The 16,046-nt window shown below is 34.4% G+C and overlaps 1 protein-coding gene and 1 pseudogene across 2 annotated transcripts in view; one reads left to right on the forward strand and one right to left on the reverse strand.

Moving 5' to 3' along the window:
• EXOC2 (exocyst complex component 2) overlaps positions 1 to 16,046 on the reverse strand; it is a 295,982-nt gene that overhangs the window by 231,287 nt on the left and 48,649 nt on the right. Inside the window, exons 2-3 of one of the 2 annotated variants that reach the window (XM_044257816.1) lie at positions 5,475 to 5,635; positions 350 to 526 (exon numbers count right to left, since the gene is read on the reverse strand). In XM_044257816.1, the coding sequence (XP_044113751.1) occupies positions 350 to 526; positions 5,475 to 5,592 (295 nt within the window). In that variant the 5' untranslated portion in view covers positions 5,593 to 5,635. Of the gene's footprint in view, positions 1 to 349; positions 527 to 5,474; positions 5,639 to 16,046 lie in introns of both variants that reach the window. The other variant, XM_044257809.1, reaches the window with a different exon arrangement.
• LOC122907125 lies at positions 10,121 to 11,542 on the forward strand (annotated as a pseudogene).

A 16,046-nucleotide genomic window follows, 5' to 3' on the forward strand; every position in this document is an offset into this window, starting at 1 on the left:
GATATTTTACCTCAAATATTGACTGCATAATAGAAAGAAATGCAATTACTGTTTTCAAAATCAAGGAACTAAAATTGACAAAGCAAAATGTTAAAGAAATAAATTTTATAAAGAATTTAGGATGATAGTTCTCTCATGATCATCTTTAGGTTTCACTGTTACCTCACCAAACTGCCTTTCCAAAAGTAATGCAAATTTTAACTAATATCCCATTCCTGTCAAAATAAACATAATCTAAATTAATGAGATGTGAGAGTAGGTAAATTTTATACAAATCTACCACTTTTAGATTTTGAAAGACAAAAGCCATTTTCATTTTCCTCTTTAAAAATTAAAGTTAAGATGATACCTATTTTTTCAGGTTTGAGTAGCTTGAAAGACACTGTTGAGGTTCCTTTGCCACCTGACTTGGTTGTGACAATAATGTCTCCTTTGTCATTTTTAGCTTGTCCCACTCGACATACTATTTTACTTGCAGACATCCATTCTGCCGTCAGGAGGCAATTATGTCCACAAATTGTCAGACCTGAAAATAAAAGCATGTAAGTAACAAAGTTCAAAAGAACAAAGATAAGATCATAGACACATCTATTACATAAAAAGACAATTCTTCTCTCAGTATTACCAGGCTTTTTCCATGAAGTGAAAAATAAATCTAGAAATAACATTTCCTGTTCAATAGTTATTTCTATTATTGAATATACCCAATGTTACCTGCAAATATACTGTCTCTACTAATTTTTGTCTAATCCTTTTTCTTTAGTATTTAAGACTTCTTTAGATTATATTTAAGTTTCTTCAAGTATCAATGGAATTAAAAAATAATGACCATAATAATTATGTGTAGGCATTCCAAATACTCAGACTATGCAACTCTTAAATTGCTTTCATAGGTTTTTATGGGAAATTATTGCTATTATTAGAAATCTAAGTTATTGACATAAATTTCTGACATATACTAAATATATATATCATTCCCTAAAAATATATTTATCCATGTTCCTGAAAATAATGCACACTTACTTTTCCTAGCATTTAAATTATATATGGTATACATAGTATACACTTTATTTCAAGCAGAGCCTGGAGTCTGGTAAATCTAGCTGATGTTCTAGGGCCTTACTGGATTATTATTTCATTTTTTTAATCTGTATCCTACACTGGTAGTTCATGCTGCCTTAGTGTTTCCCTAATGATACTGTCACTAAACTACATTTTGCTCTTATAGTGAACCAGAACTCCCAAAATGTCAACTCATGCCTGGAATCTCAGGCCCTGATAACAAGTAAATTACTATAATTTCGGCAAATCAAACAGGGAGGCAATGAAAGATTATAGTGAGGAAGATGTGACCCTAGACAGAACACCAATATATCACCATAAGGACAACTGCCAGCTCTTCTACTACTTATTTTATTTGTATTTTCCATTTCTGAAAAACAGAACAAGCTCATAAATATTTTTTGGAAAAAAACAAGCCAAAATGTATGTGGCAAAGACCCAGACACTTCACACTTTCTATTCTCATTATTTAACTTTTTATATTGCTCAGCAGTCAAGTTTGGCAATTACAATTTTTTTTTTTCAGATACCAGGAACACCTCAACTAATGCCAAATTGGGCTGAAAAAATGTAGGAAGGGATTCAAGTCATCTTTTGTCACAACTTAAAGCACTGTTTGGTAAGAATGTTATATTAACCATAGAGTAATAAAAACAATCACCTTTTAGGGAGGCATTTGTTAAAATAATGAATTTCAGAGATTTCCCTAAAACAGCCATTATTTATACATGTATGGAATTCTGCCTTTCTTTTTTTCTTTTTTTAAGATTTATTTATTTGGGAGAGAAGCAGGGAGGTGGGAAGGGGTGGGCAGAGGGAAAAGGAGAAGCAGGCTCTCCACTGAACAGGGAGCACGATGTGGGGCTTGATCTCAGAGCAGATGCTTAACTGACAGCCACCCAGGCACCCCTGGAATTCTGTCTTTCTAACAACAGCATTTAAAGTTTTCTGTTAATTTTTTTAAATGTATAATGACATTTACACATTTTTAAATGCATTCATAATTCAAAATTATTTTTTCAATATGAGAATGTCTTTAATATCTTTCCTGAAAATTTTTGAAAGTTTTGAAAGTTTTGAAAAATGTAAACAATTTAAGAGATTCAAAACACCCCTAGAGACTCCTCTCCATCTTTAAGAGAAGCACTCTGAAACACTTCAATGAGTATTTGCTCAAATAATGTTTATGCATACACATATCAGTCTATGTATATTTTAAATGATGGAAAAGTCTTTAATATACTAAGCAGTTTAAGTGTTATAGGTGATAGGTATTTTGATATCACTCTAGGTTAACACATTAACTTAATATCTTAAAATTTTATAATATCAAAAAGATTCTTGTGATTTTATATAGTGACTTATTTCAGAAAAGAAACTAACTCACTAGTAAATGTCAGGACTTAATATAAAGTCATTCCTAAAATAGGTTCCCTGCTGGAGAACAACCTTATGATTAAAACTGAAGAATGAGAGCAGATTTAAAATATATAGACAGGAAGTCTTAAAAACATGTTCAGATGAGCAAATATAAACGATAACCATGACAGTACAAGCTGGGAAAAAGCTACCCAGAACAATAGTTTATTCATCTAGTTGTAGTGACTATCAAGGTTTCTGTGATTTAATATCTGCTCTACATTTAAAAAAAAAAAAAATCACAATTTTAAACATAGATTCAAACAGATCATTTTAAATCTCATAAAAATTAAATAAAATCACAAGACCAATTTCTTAATTTCTAAAACAACATTTTTGCTAAGTTACTGCAAACCGAGAAATCTGCTTCATAAAATATAACATCTTTTTTTTTAAAGTAACTTGTAGAATTTCAAATAAACTGTTTTTATAATGTTTCACTTGGCTAGCATAGATATCTTCTGAGCTAAAAACACTGAAATTATTTAGCAGATTGGGTTCGCTTTTTTAAAAAATGGTTTCTAGGCAATACACAGGCAGGCTGAAAGCTGAACTAGCAAGGTTTACAGAAGTATACACACTTAGTCAAATAAGAATAGCACTGTTTAAAGCTAAAGCAAGATTAAAATTTATATAGACTAGTAACTATCGTGTTAGGAGCTCCAGTTAAAATGTAGGACATAACCTCCATCTTTATGGTTTACTTCTATGCATTCTAGGGACTCTTCCACTTTGGATAAAGAAAAATCTAGAATGAGCTATGTCAAAAATCAAGACATTGGATTAGATAAAACTATCTTCATAAGAATAATTAATTTTTCAGATGCCTGGGTGGCTCAGTCCGTTAAGCATCTGTCTTCGGCTCAGGTCATGATCCCAGGGTCCTGGGATCAGACCCACATTGGGCTCCTTCCTGTTAGGGAGCTTGCTTCTTCTGCCTCTGCCTGCTGCTCCCCGATTATGTTCTCTCTCCCTCTCTCTGATAAACAAATAAAATCCTTTTAAAAAAAGAATAATTAATTTTTGTTTACTGAAGAACCAAACACTATGGCTAGAGAAAACATGTAAAATAAGACATATTTAAATAACAGTAGTGAAAAGAACTAGCTAGGAAGTGCAAAACTCATTTATTAAACATAGTGCCGAGCTCCAATTCACTTTCTCTTTTTCCAGATGGCCAAAAAAATAATCTGTCAACCTGCACCAATAATGCAAGAAAAATAAGTTCCAACTCACAGTTGCCAATATTTTACCAATACGTCCCACATAAATTTTTAAAAGATTTACTTATTTAAGAGAGAAAGATAGCACAAGTCGGGGAGGAGCAGAGGGAGAGGGAGATACATATTCCCCACTGAGCAGGGAATCTGACTCAGGACTTGACTGCAGGACTCTGGAACTGTGCCCCAAGCCGAAGGCAGAAACTTAACAGACTGAGCCACCTACATGCCCCTAGGATCCCTCATAAATTAAGAAGAGTCAAGAGAATGTTTGACTCTAGATAAGTTTATATGGTAATCAGCATATATGTTGAATAGCATATACTAAAATCTCTCACTTCCTCATTCTGAATGCATCTCTATTCTAAATGCATCTCAGAGTTCACAAGAAAATAATCCTACCTGACCAAACAATTATAACATACATACATATAAATATATAAACATACATATATATGGAATATTACTCAGCCATTAAAAAAGAATGAAATCTTGCCATTTGCAATGACATGAATAGAGCTAGAGAGTATCAGGCTAAGTAAAATAAGTCAGTCAGAGAAAGACAAATACCCTATGATTTCACTCATATGTGGAATTTAAGAAATAAAACAAGTATAGAGGGGAAAAAAAGAGAGGCAAACCAAGAAACAGACTCAACTATAGAGAACAAACTAATGGTTACCAGAAGGGAGGTATGCAAGGTGGATGGATTAAATAGGTGATATGGATTAAGAAGTGCATTTGTGGTGAGCACTGGGTACTGTATGGGAAGTGCTGAATCACTAAGTTGTTCACCTGAAACGAATAATATACTATATGTTAACTAAGGGGAATTTAAAAAAATAAAAAATAAAAACTTAAAAGACAAGCAAGGGATGAGAACCACTTACAAACATGAATGCTTAAATAATCAGCAGTAGGAGGTCTTCATGTTACAGAGTAACATGCTACAGAGTGGGAGTAGAGGGGACAGAAACTATACAAACTAATAAATTTATATAGTGCCAACAGGATACAGAGTGTGCATGTCCTTGAACTTAAAAAGATTAAAAAAAAAGATACGAAAACCTATGATTTAGCTTACCATAAATATATAAATATTAGGGAAGCCTAAATAAAAAGACAGATTAACATGGGTGGGAATTAGTGTGAAGAGCTTTTTTTTTTTTTTTTGGTTGTAAGTCTCAAGTTTTGGCAGACAGAGACTATTCGTATTTCAGATCTATGGTGGGGCTCTCAAGCACGACGAAGCATCAGTGTGGCAGAGGAAAGGAAATAAGTAAGATTCACAGGTCTTAGTAAGGATATGCACCTGGTGAGAGTAGATAGTTTCTTCTAGGTGAACTGAAGATAAGACCAACTGGTACTGATATCACCAGGAGATAGAGTTTAGATTTGATTTGAAGGGCAATAAAGAACAGAAGAGGTACAATTTACAGAGCACTACAGAACAAATACAAACAGATACATAATGGAGGGAAAACTAAAGTGGGCAAAAATAGCTAGAAAGGATATTTGGTCAATCAAAGCAAGAGAAAGCAAGGCTGAGGAAAAGGAGGCAAGTCTCAGCTGTGGGAAACTTTTTGAAGGACTCGGTGAAAAGCAATTTAGACAAGATTTGATAAATAATGATTTTTACAAAGAAAAGCCAGAAAACCAAATAATTCTTTCATCTTTATTCAGATTATTCCATAAAGATCACAATGTTTCTTTTTTCTATCAGCTTATCTCAACTGCCCACTACAAAAATGAAAACATAGTTCTTGCTCTTACCTATGAGGTCAGTTGGGCCAGTTCCTAGGTTTTCTCCTCTAATTGTGACCTTTGTCCATGGTATTCCTTCATTTGGAGATATGCCTGTCACAAGAGGGGGTTGTCGTGATCGGGACATTGTGCTTTGTTGGGCAAACCGAAGGTCTAGTTACAGAAGTAATCTGCTAAAAAAGAAAGGAAAGTATTAGTGACAACTGAAATAAGTATTGACTAAAAATACAAGAAAGCTAGAGATTCAATACCAAACAAAAAAAGTTTTCTTAAACATGAAGTTCCAAATTTTTTAGCTGTTATTTAACCTACCTGCCAACATCTATTGAACATTAAGTTTACCAAGGACATTATAGCTGGTACTGTGAGGGAAATGTCAGAAAAATAACAGACAACTAAGCTCTTGATTCTGGAGCTTTCAATATGATAGACAGAACCTAATGTCACCATTAGCTCCATACCTACACCTGCTGAATCCCCAAAAATATGCTAGAAACTGTGCTACTGACCAAGTTGTTAAAGGAAGACGTTCTGATTAATCATGTTCATAAAAATTAAAATACATTCCCATGGATGTACTGAACTTCACTATCATAACCTGAGGTGAAGGCAGACACTTAACTGACTGAACCATCCAGGCAACCGATTGGGTCTCTTTCTTATAACACACACAAAAATTTACTCCAAATATACTAGAGACCTACATGTACAAGACAAAACTATAAAACTCTTTGAAGAAAATGCGGGAGTAAATCTTTGTGATCTTGGGTTAGGCAAACACCTCTTAGACACAACACCATTTGCAACAAAAGGAGAAAAAGAGATAAACTGGACTTGGTCAAAATTAAAAACCTTTGTGCTTCAAAGGACACCATTTAAAAAAGTGAAAAAGACAACCCACAGGAGAAAATATTTGCAAATAGTCTCCCTGATAAGAGACTTCTATCTAGAATATATAAAGAGCAATTACAACTCATTGTAAAAGTGAATACTTAAAAAATGGGAAAGAATCTGAATAGACATTTTTGCAAAAAAAGATTTAAAAACATCCAATAAAGACATGAAAAGATGCTCAATGTCATTAGCCAAGGAAATGCAAATCAAAAATCAAACCCACAATGAAATATAACCTTATACCCACTAGAAAGCTATAATCAAAAAGGCAAAAAATAATGTGTTGGCAATGATGGGGAGAAATTAGAACCACTGTGCATTGCTGGTGGGAGCATAAAAGATAGAGCCACTCTGGAAAAGTTTGGTAGTTCCTTAAGAGGTTAAACACAGAGTTAATATACAATTCACTGATTCTACTCCTAAGCAGCTAAGCAGCTACTCCTAAGCACCTAAGCAAAACAAATTAAAATATATGTCCACATAAAAATATGTCCATGAATGTTCACAGTAGCATTAATAAAAGTCAAAAAGTAGAATAACTCAACAGTCTATAAATGAATGAATGAGAAAGTAAAATGAAGTATATCCATACAATGAATATCATTTGGCATGAAAGAAAAAAGAAACAAAGTACTCTCATGTGCTTCAAATGGATCACCCTTGAAAACATTATACTAAGTTATTAATGAAGCCAGTCAGAAAGAACCACACACTAAATAACCCCATTTATAATAAATGTCTGAAAGAGGCAAATCTACAGAAACACAAAGTAGCTCCCTAGGGCTGTAGAGGGGAGATTGAGAGGAACTGGAGTGAACTGCCAGTAAGTATGGTCTTTCCAGTAGTGATGAAAATTCTAAAGCTGATCATGGTAACAGTTATACAATTATGTGGTGGTTATGCTTAACACAACTGAATTTTTCATTTAAATGGGTAAACTATAAAGAATATGAATAAATCTATTTTAAAAAGACAAAAAATTCTTTGGATAGTAAGTTTAGAGAGGAATATAATGATCACTATTTTTGTTAGGATATTTCTGAGAATTTCAAAACCACTCACTCAATACACATCCATACTGGATACTCAATTTTCATCTAAGAGAAAACTCCAGTCTACTTAGCACAGAGCAGGTAAACTTAATCATAAAGCCACAGTCTTATGGCTTAAGGAATAGGCAGATGAAATTTTAAGCTAACAGAGTAGCTAGAAGGAGAGGAGGAAGGATGCCTGGGTGGTACAGTGGGGTAAGCCTCCAACTCTTGGTTTTGGCTCAGGTCATGATCTCAGGGTCATGAGATCGAGCCCCAGATCAGCCAAGCTCCAAGCTGGGAGCAGAGCCTCCTTGAAATTCTCTCTCCCTCTTCCTCTACCTCTCCACCGTGTGCATATGCTCTCTCTCTTTCTCACTAAAATAAATATCTTTCAGAAAGAAGGAAAGAAAGAAAGAAAGAAGAAGAAAAGAAATAAAAAACAGAAAAGGAAAGAAAAAAAAAGAAACCAAAAGAAAAGAAAAGAGAAAAGAACAAAGTTCTGGAGTAGAGGGGGCCACAGACGCAGAAAAAAATATTACAGAAACCCCTGACTGGCCCCTGAACTGCATGCACTTCATAGGATGCAGAGGAGAGACTGCAAGTAGCACGACATAGACCAAGAGCTTAAAGAATGAAAGAAGTGAGCAAGGATTTTGGTAGCTGCCCACCACAGGGGAGACAAGAGGTTGAAATGTGAATCTAGTCAAATAAACAATGTCTGTTAAAAAACAAACAAAGCCAACACTCTCCAGAAGAAAAGAACAGATTCCAAGGTCTCTAAATCTAATATCCACATATCCAGGACACAATAAAAATGAATGATCCCATTAAAAAATGTGAAAAATTGGGGTGCCTGGGTGGGTCAGTCATTAAGCATCTGCTTTCAGTTCAGGTCATGATCCCAGGGTCCTGAAATGGAGCCCCATATGGGCTCCCTGCTCAGCAGGAAGCCTGCTTCTCCCTCTCCCATTCCTCCTGCTTGTGTTCCCTCTCTCACTGTGTCTCTCTGTCAAATTAAAAAAAAAAAAAGTGAAAAATATGTAGCCCTTAGTCAAGTAACAAGTAGACAACAGAAACAAGATGAGCCAAATCCAAACCAGTAAGCAAGTATCTGAAAGAGTATAAAATAAGCTATTAAAGAAATATATGACAATAATGAATGGATATATAACAACTCAAAATAGCAGAACTGAAATTATAAAAACAAATATTAAAAAATGGAAGTTTTAGAACAGGAAGGTACGGTACCTGAAATGAAAAGTACAATGACTGAGTTAAACAGAAATTAATTGAAGAAACAGTGAACATGAACATAGGTCAAGAAACTATGTAAAATAAAGAATAGAAAAAAGAAAAAGGAACCTCTAGAGGTTCACTGACCTGTGGAAAATATCAAACACTGACTGCTATGAGTGGAATCTCAGAAACAGAGTAGACAGAATGAAGCAGAAAATAATACTTGAAGGAAAAAAAGTTTGAAATTTTCCCAAACTTACTGAAAACTATTATTTTCTAAATACCCAATAAGTCCAGCAATCACCAGGCAAGATAAATACAAAGAAAATCACACCTAGACACACTGAAGTCAAACCATTAAAAATCAAAGATAAAGAAAAAAATATTAAAGCAGACAGGAAAAACAGTGACACATTATATACATAAGAATGACGATATGATGATAACTTCTAATCAGAAAAATTAAAGGCCAAAAGACAAATGGAACATCCTAGAGTGCTGAAAGGAATTTTTAAAAAGTCAGAAATGAAGATTTCTAAAAAGGAATTTTATGCTGTTGGAAAAACTGATAGCCACATTCAAAGAATGAGACTGGATCCCTATCTTACACTGTACATAAAAATCAACTTAAAGCAGATTAAAGATGTTAACATAAGAACTGAAACTGTAAAACTCATATAAGAAAACACAGGATGTAAGATTCTTTTTTTTTTTAAGATTTTATTTATTTACTTGAGAGAAAGAGAGAGCAGGGAGCAACAATAAGAGGAAGAAGCAGACTCCACACCTGAGCAGGAAGCCCAATGCAGGGCTCAATCCCAGCCATGACCTGAGCCAAAGGCAAACACTTAACCTCATGAGCCACCCAGACTCCCCAGGATGTAAGATTCTTGACACTGGTGTTGGCAATGATTTTTTTCAGATTTCACACCAAAAATAAAAGCCACAAGAGCAAAAATAAACAAGGAGAACTACATTAAACTAAAAAACTTGTGCACTCTAAAGGAAACCAATAAAATCAAGGGCAATTATGGATGAGAGAAAATATTTATAACCCACATATCCAACAAGTAGTCAACATCCAAATAGAAGGAACCTGTACACCTCAAAAGCAAGGAAAAAAAAAAAAAAGACAAATAATCCAAATTTTAAAAATGAGCTGAGGACACTTTTCCAAAGAAGACATAGAAATGACCTACAAGAACACAAAAAGGTGCTCAAAGCGACTAATCATCAGCGAAAGGCAAATCAAAATCATAATGACATGATTACCCCACACCTGTTAAGATGTCTATTATCAAAAAGACAAGAGATAACAAATGCTGGTTGTAGAGAAAAGGAGTATTTATATATTGCTGGTGGGAATATAAACTGGTATAGCCACTAAGGAAAACAACGCGGAAGTTCCTCAAGAGATTAAAATTAGTTTTTCATTATGGGTTTGCCACCAGAACAGAGGTGTCATGAAACCACTGTGAAATCCAAGCCAAAATGGGCAAGGAAAAGACTCAGTCCATCACCATCACCATTAGACACATAGATTTGGGCAAGTCTACCACCACTAGCCATCTGATGTACAAATGTGGTAGGATCCACATACGAACCTTAATATTTGAGAAGAAGCCTGCTGAGATAAGAAAGATCTTCTTCAAATATACCTAGATCTTGGATGACCTGGAAGTTTAATTTGAGCACAGTATCGCCAATGACCTCTGTCTGTGGAAATCTGAGACCACCAAGTGTTATGTGACCATCATTGATGCCTTAACACACAGAGATTTTATCAAAAACAAACAGAACAAAACAAAAACATGTTTACAGGCATATGTCAGGGTAACCATGCTGTTCTGGAACGCAGACCTACAGCCTGCATAGTTCTGATAAGGATTAAATACAAGCTGGTTGTTACATTCTTAAAGACTCTCATGACTGCCTGTAAATCTCAACAATAGTAAAGCACCAAAGAAATCTTGCAAAAGTAGTTTTATGAGTAGAAATTCAAAGGAAACATGATCTAATATTCCTTATTCATCTTCTCCCCCTTGAACATGAAGCATATAACTGCCAGCTTCATACAGCAAAAGTACAGCTCTTTCTGCCCATGAGTCCTGTCCCTGTGCTACCTGAATACACTTTACTAAGTTGCACCCTGAAACATCTCAAGAATTCTTTCTCGATCACCACACTCAATGATCCCACAACAGAAAGATCCATGGGCATGCCCTTCTGGGTTTACACTGGTTAATTATTGGTATTAACAAAATGGATTCCACTGAGCCACCCTACAGACAGAAGAGATATGAGAAAATTAATTAAGTCAGCACATACATTAAGGAAATTGGCTATAACCCTGACACACATTAGCATTTGTGCCAATTTCTGGTTGGAATGGTGACAACATGCTTTGGTTCACGGATGGAAAACAATCCTTAAAGATGGCAATGCCTGTGGAACCACACTGCTTGAAGCTCTGAATCGTATCCTAAAATCAACCCACCCACCCAACAACCCCCTGCATTTGTCCCTCCATATCAGGACATCCATGAAATTGATAGTATTGGTTCTGTCCCTATAGGCTGAGTGAAAACTGTCAAACCCAGCATGATGGTCACCTTTTTTCCAGTCAACATTACAACTTGAGCTTGAGTGAAGTTCTTCCTAGCGCCAATGTGGGCTTCAATCAAGAATATGTCTGTCAAAGATGTTGATTAAGGTAACTCAGCTGGTGACAGCAAAAATGACCCACCAACAGAGGAAACTGGCTTCATGGCTCATGTGATTATCCTGAGACATCCAGGCCCAATCAGTTCTGGCTATGTGCCTGTGCTGGATTATCATAGAGCTCCACAATGCTCACAAGATTGCTGAGTAAAAGACTGATCATCAGGATGCCTGGGTGGCTCAGTTGGTTAAGCAGCTGCCTTTGGCTCAGGTCATGATCCCAGCATCCTGGGATCGAGTCCCACATCAGGCTCCTTGCTCAGTAAGGAGCCTGCTTCTCCCTCTGCCTCTACCTGCCACTCTGTCTACCTGTGCTCGCTCTCTCTCTCTCTCTCTCTCTCTCTGACAAATAAATAAAAAATCTTTAAAAAAATAAAAAATAAAAAAATAAAAGACTGATCATCATCTCGAGAAGAAGCTGGAAAATAATCTTGCCATTTGTGACAACAAAAGATAAAACTGGAGAACATATGCTAAGCGAAATAAGGCAGAAAGAGAAAGACAAATATTACACGGTTATCACACGTGGAACCTAAAAAAACCCTTTTTGTAAAAAAGGCTAACTCATAGAAACAGAGTAAAATGCTTATTGTTAGGGCTGGTGGGGCAGGGGAATTGGGGAAAAGACAGAAAAGGATACAAACTGTCCTTTGTATCCTTTCCAGTTATAAGTAAGGTCTAAGATCTAATGGTGACTACAGTTGATAACACTGTATTGTATAACAGAAATTCCCTGGGAGAATAGAACTTAAGTATTTTCACCAAAAAAAAAAAATAAACAAAAAAGGGTAAAGAGGTGAAGTGACAGATGTGTAGATCAACCTAATTGTGGAATGTATGTAATATCATAATATATATAATAACAAATCATGTTATACACTTTAAGTATATTATACTTTTGTCAGTTATATACCTCAATAAAGCTGGCAAAAAAAGGAATAAGACTGGTTACTTTTAAATAAAGGAACCTTACTGAGAACAAATCTGCATGACAAGAAACACTGAAAGAATTTCTTTAATCTGAAGAAATGACACCACACAGTAACTCGGAAGATTTTATAATTCTCGAGAAAGGATGAATTCATCAGGACATAACCATGTAAACTGTGTATATACCTAGTAATACAGCTTCAAAACACATGATGCAAATGCTGAGTGAAAGGGTCAAAGTGCTAAATCCACAATCATGATTGGAGATTTTAATATACTCTTTACATAGGGGCATCTGGATAGCTTAGTCAGTTAAACATCTTAGTCTTGATTTCAGCTCAGGGTCATGAAATCAAGTCCCATATCAGGCTCTGCAGTGGGTATGGAACCTCTCTCTTCTCCTCTCCCAATGTCCCACTCCATCCCTTCCTCACTCATGTGCCCATATGCTCTAAATAAATATATAAATAAATAAAGATAACAGCTAAACAAAAGACCAAAAATTTGTAAAGCTACAGAATATATGAACAACACTACTGATCATCTTGACCTGACATATACCAAAGCTCCTTTTCAAATGTCTGAAGAATGTTCACCAAGACAGACTATATGATGGGCCATAAAGTAAGTCATAATGAATTCCAAAGACTGAAATTCCAAAGCTGTAAAGGAATTAAATTAGAAAGCTATAGCAATACAATATTGAGAAAAGTATCCAAGTATTTGGAAATTAAATGACAAACTTAAATAACCCAACAGTCAAAAAATAATGAACAGAGAAAAAAAAAATTTAACTGAATATTAATGAAAATATAATCAAAATTTGTGAGACGGAGCCAAAGCAGGACTTTCACAGCTTATAATAAGAGGAGAACAATTAAAAATAAGGATGTATGTTTCTATCTTAAGAAATTAGAAAAGGCAAAGCTAATAATAAAATACAAAGGGGCAGGGAGGAAGAACAAAGGAAGTAGAATAAAGAAAGAACAAATACTGGTAATCCAAAAAAAAAAAAAAAAAAACCCACACAAAAAATAAAAAGAAATCAAGAAAAAATTGTAAAGCCGGAAGTCTTTCTGCAAAAATTAACCAATATGCCTTAGCAAAATTCTCTTTAAAAAGAGAAGCACAAATTGCCAATCTCAGGAATGAAAGAGCAGGTAACTATAGATACTAAAGATATTTTTTAAAGAATAATGAAGGAATATTATGAAAAATTTTATGTCAATGAATTTCATAACTTGGATGAAGTAGAAAATTTCCTCAAAAAGGACAAGTTACCAAACTAACACAAGATAAATAATGTTTGTTAAATAAATTAAATTCATCATCAAAAACTTTCCTACAAAGAAAAACACCAGACCTAGTGGTTTCACTGAAAAAAATCTATCAAACATTTAAGAAAGAAATAATAAAAAGTGTACACATATTATTTCAGAAAGCAGCAGCAGTGGAAAAATGCCAAGACCATGTGGGGTTTACAACAATACAGTAAGTACAACAGTAAGATTTGGCTTTCCAAAAAAAAAAAAGATAGACATCGTGTCCATTTTTTTTTTAATGTTTTATTTTTTTTTTTTAAGATTTTATTTATTTGTCAGAGAGAGAGAGAGAACAAGAAGGCAGAGGCAGAGTGAGAAGCAGGCTCCCTGCTGGACAAGGAGCCTGATGCAGGACTCAATCCCAGGACCCCGACCGACATCATGACCTGAGCGGAAGGCAGTGGTTTAACCAACTGAGCCACCCAGGCACCCCACATCATGTCCATCTTGACAAGAATCTAACACCACTTCTGTGATGTTCCTGCCAAAAACGCGTAACTCAAAACTCATCAACAGACTGCCTAAATTCACAGAGAGTCCACAAAATAATTGGTGTGTACTCTTTGAAAATGTCAAGGTCAAGAAAAACAAAAAAAGGCTGAAGAAATGCTCTATATTCAAGGACACTAAGGAGGCATTACAACTAAATGTACTGTATGATCCTGGATAGATTCTAGTAGAAAAAAATACTTTCTGTAAAGTACATAATTGGATAAATTATCACCATGTGAATTTGAACTGTAGATTAGATGGTATGGTATTAATATTAAATTCTGACTTTGATAAGCATACTGTGGTAATAAAAGAGAACGTCCTTGTTCTTAATAACTACATACTGAAGAATTTAAGAGAAAAATGATGTTTGCACCATATTCTCAAATGATTCAAACAAATACATACCAATAGATTGACAGAATAAAAATAAACGGAGAGAAAAAAAAAAACACGAGAATGTAGGAGGGTTGGGGGGATGGGTTAAATAGGTGATGGAGATTAAGGAGGGCACTTGTAATGAGCAGCAGGTGTTGTATGGAAATGCTGAATTGCTAAATTCTTCACCTGAAATTAATATTACACTATACTGTTAACTAAGTAGAATTTAAATAAAAACTTGAGGAGAAAAAAAGCATAAAAAAGAGAAGTAAACAATTGGTGACTCTAGTTAGAGTTCACAGTTGTCATTTACCATAATTTTTCAAAAAACCTTCATAAGAGTGAGTTACTTTTACTATTTTTGAAAGTTTTCTGTAAGTTTGAAGCTGTATCAAAATAAAAAGTTATCCAAAATAATGTTTTGATAATATTTTAAAATAAAGCAAAACTAAATCAAATTAATATTCTCCTGCTAATCAATATATAAAGCTCACTATTAGCCAAAAGATACTTATTTTCACATTTGCATTAGAAAATGCACAAATAAGCAATGAATAAACAGTTATTAAAAGACAGATGTGCTAAAACTAGTGTTTGGTTAATAAAAAAAAAGAATGGTAAACCAAGCCCCATATACTTAACTACATTTAATAAATACACTAACAGAAATTTCAGATATAAGTATTCTTTTAATGGGTCATACTATTACTATCTCTTTAAACACGTTTCTAAATACATACAAAAGAGAAAAAGCTTGTTTTGAGATTGTGATCTAAAACTATTATAAACTGATAAGCCTGAAATTTGGTAAGGTAACAAATACTAATAAAAACTTTCAAGAGAGCAAAGACATATTTCAACACAAAGTTCTGACAACTGCTTTAATAAACAGAAACTATATTGCACAAAGATACCATAACACTGCAGGGAAAACAGACATTAAAGAAAGAATGGGTAATTAAGCTGCCTCATTGATTAATGTCTACGGTTCTTGACAGAGGAAAATGCTTCATTCAATTGGCATGGAAAATTAGACCACCACTGAGTGGTAACTTAATAATATATATTAATCCCTGCCTGAAGTATTAAACTATAAAAGTATTCACATAAAGAATAAATTTTTAAGCAGAAATATTCTACAATCCTTATCTCCAAAATAAGAATAGGGTGAAAACAAAAGAAATCACCACTGACATTAATATTACTGAAAAGGTGATTTATTAATAAGATACTAAACTGTCAGCTACCCTTCCCATGGTGGTGCTGAGTATCAGCAGAGGGACATGCCAGTAGCCACAGAATCAAAGCCAAGAGACTTCATCCAACTAAAGTCTAGACTCCTCATGTGAAGAAACTGTAACCAAGAGATGATGTTAAATGATTTTTTTCAAGGTCACACACCTAATTATTTATGAAATAGACCAGATTCTTGGTTTCTTGACTCCTCTAAATAGGAGTCCAATTATTACTCTTTCCTTTATACCACCTACATATTATGAGGTAACTTTTGTATCTGATAGCCCATATTCTGAGAACCTTAGTTGTTTCCTATATAACTGAGGAATGCTAAT

Source organism: Neovison vison, chromosome 1, assembly GCF_020171115.1.
Source record: "Neovison vison isolate M4711 chromosome 1, ASM_NN_V1, whole genome shotgun sequence".
Classification (NCBI taxonomy): domain Eukaryota; kingdom Metazoa; phylum Chordata; class Mammalia; order Carnivora; family Mustelidae; genus Neogale; species Neogale vison.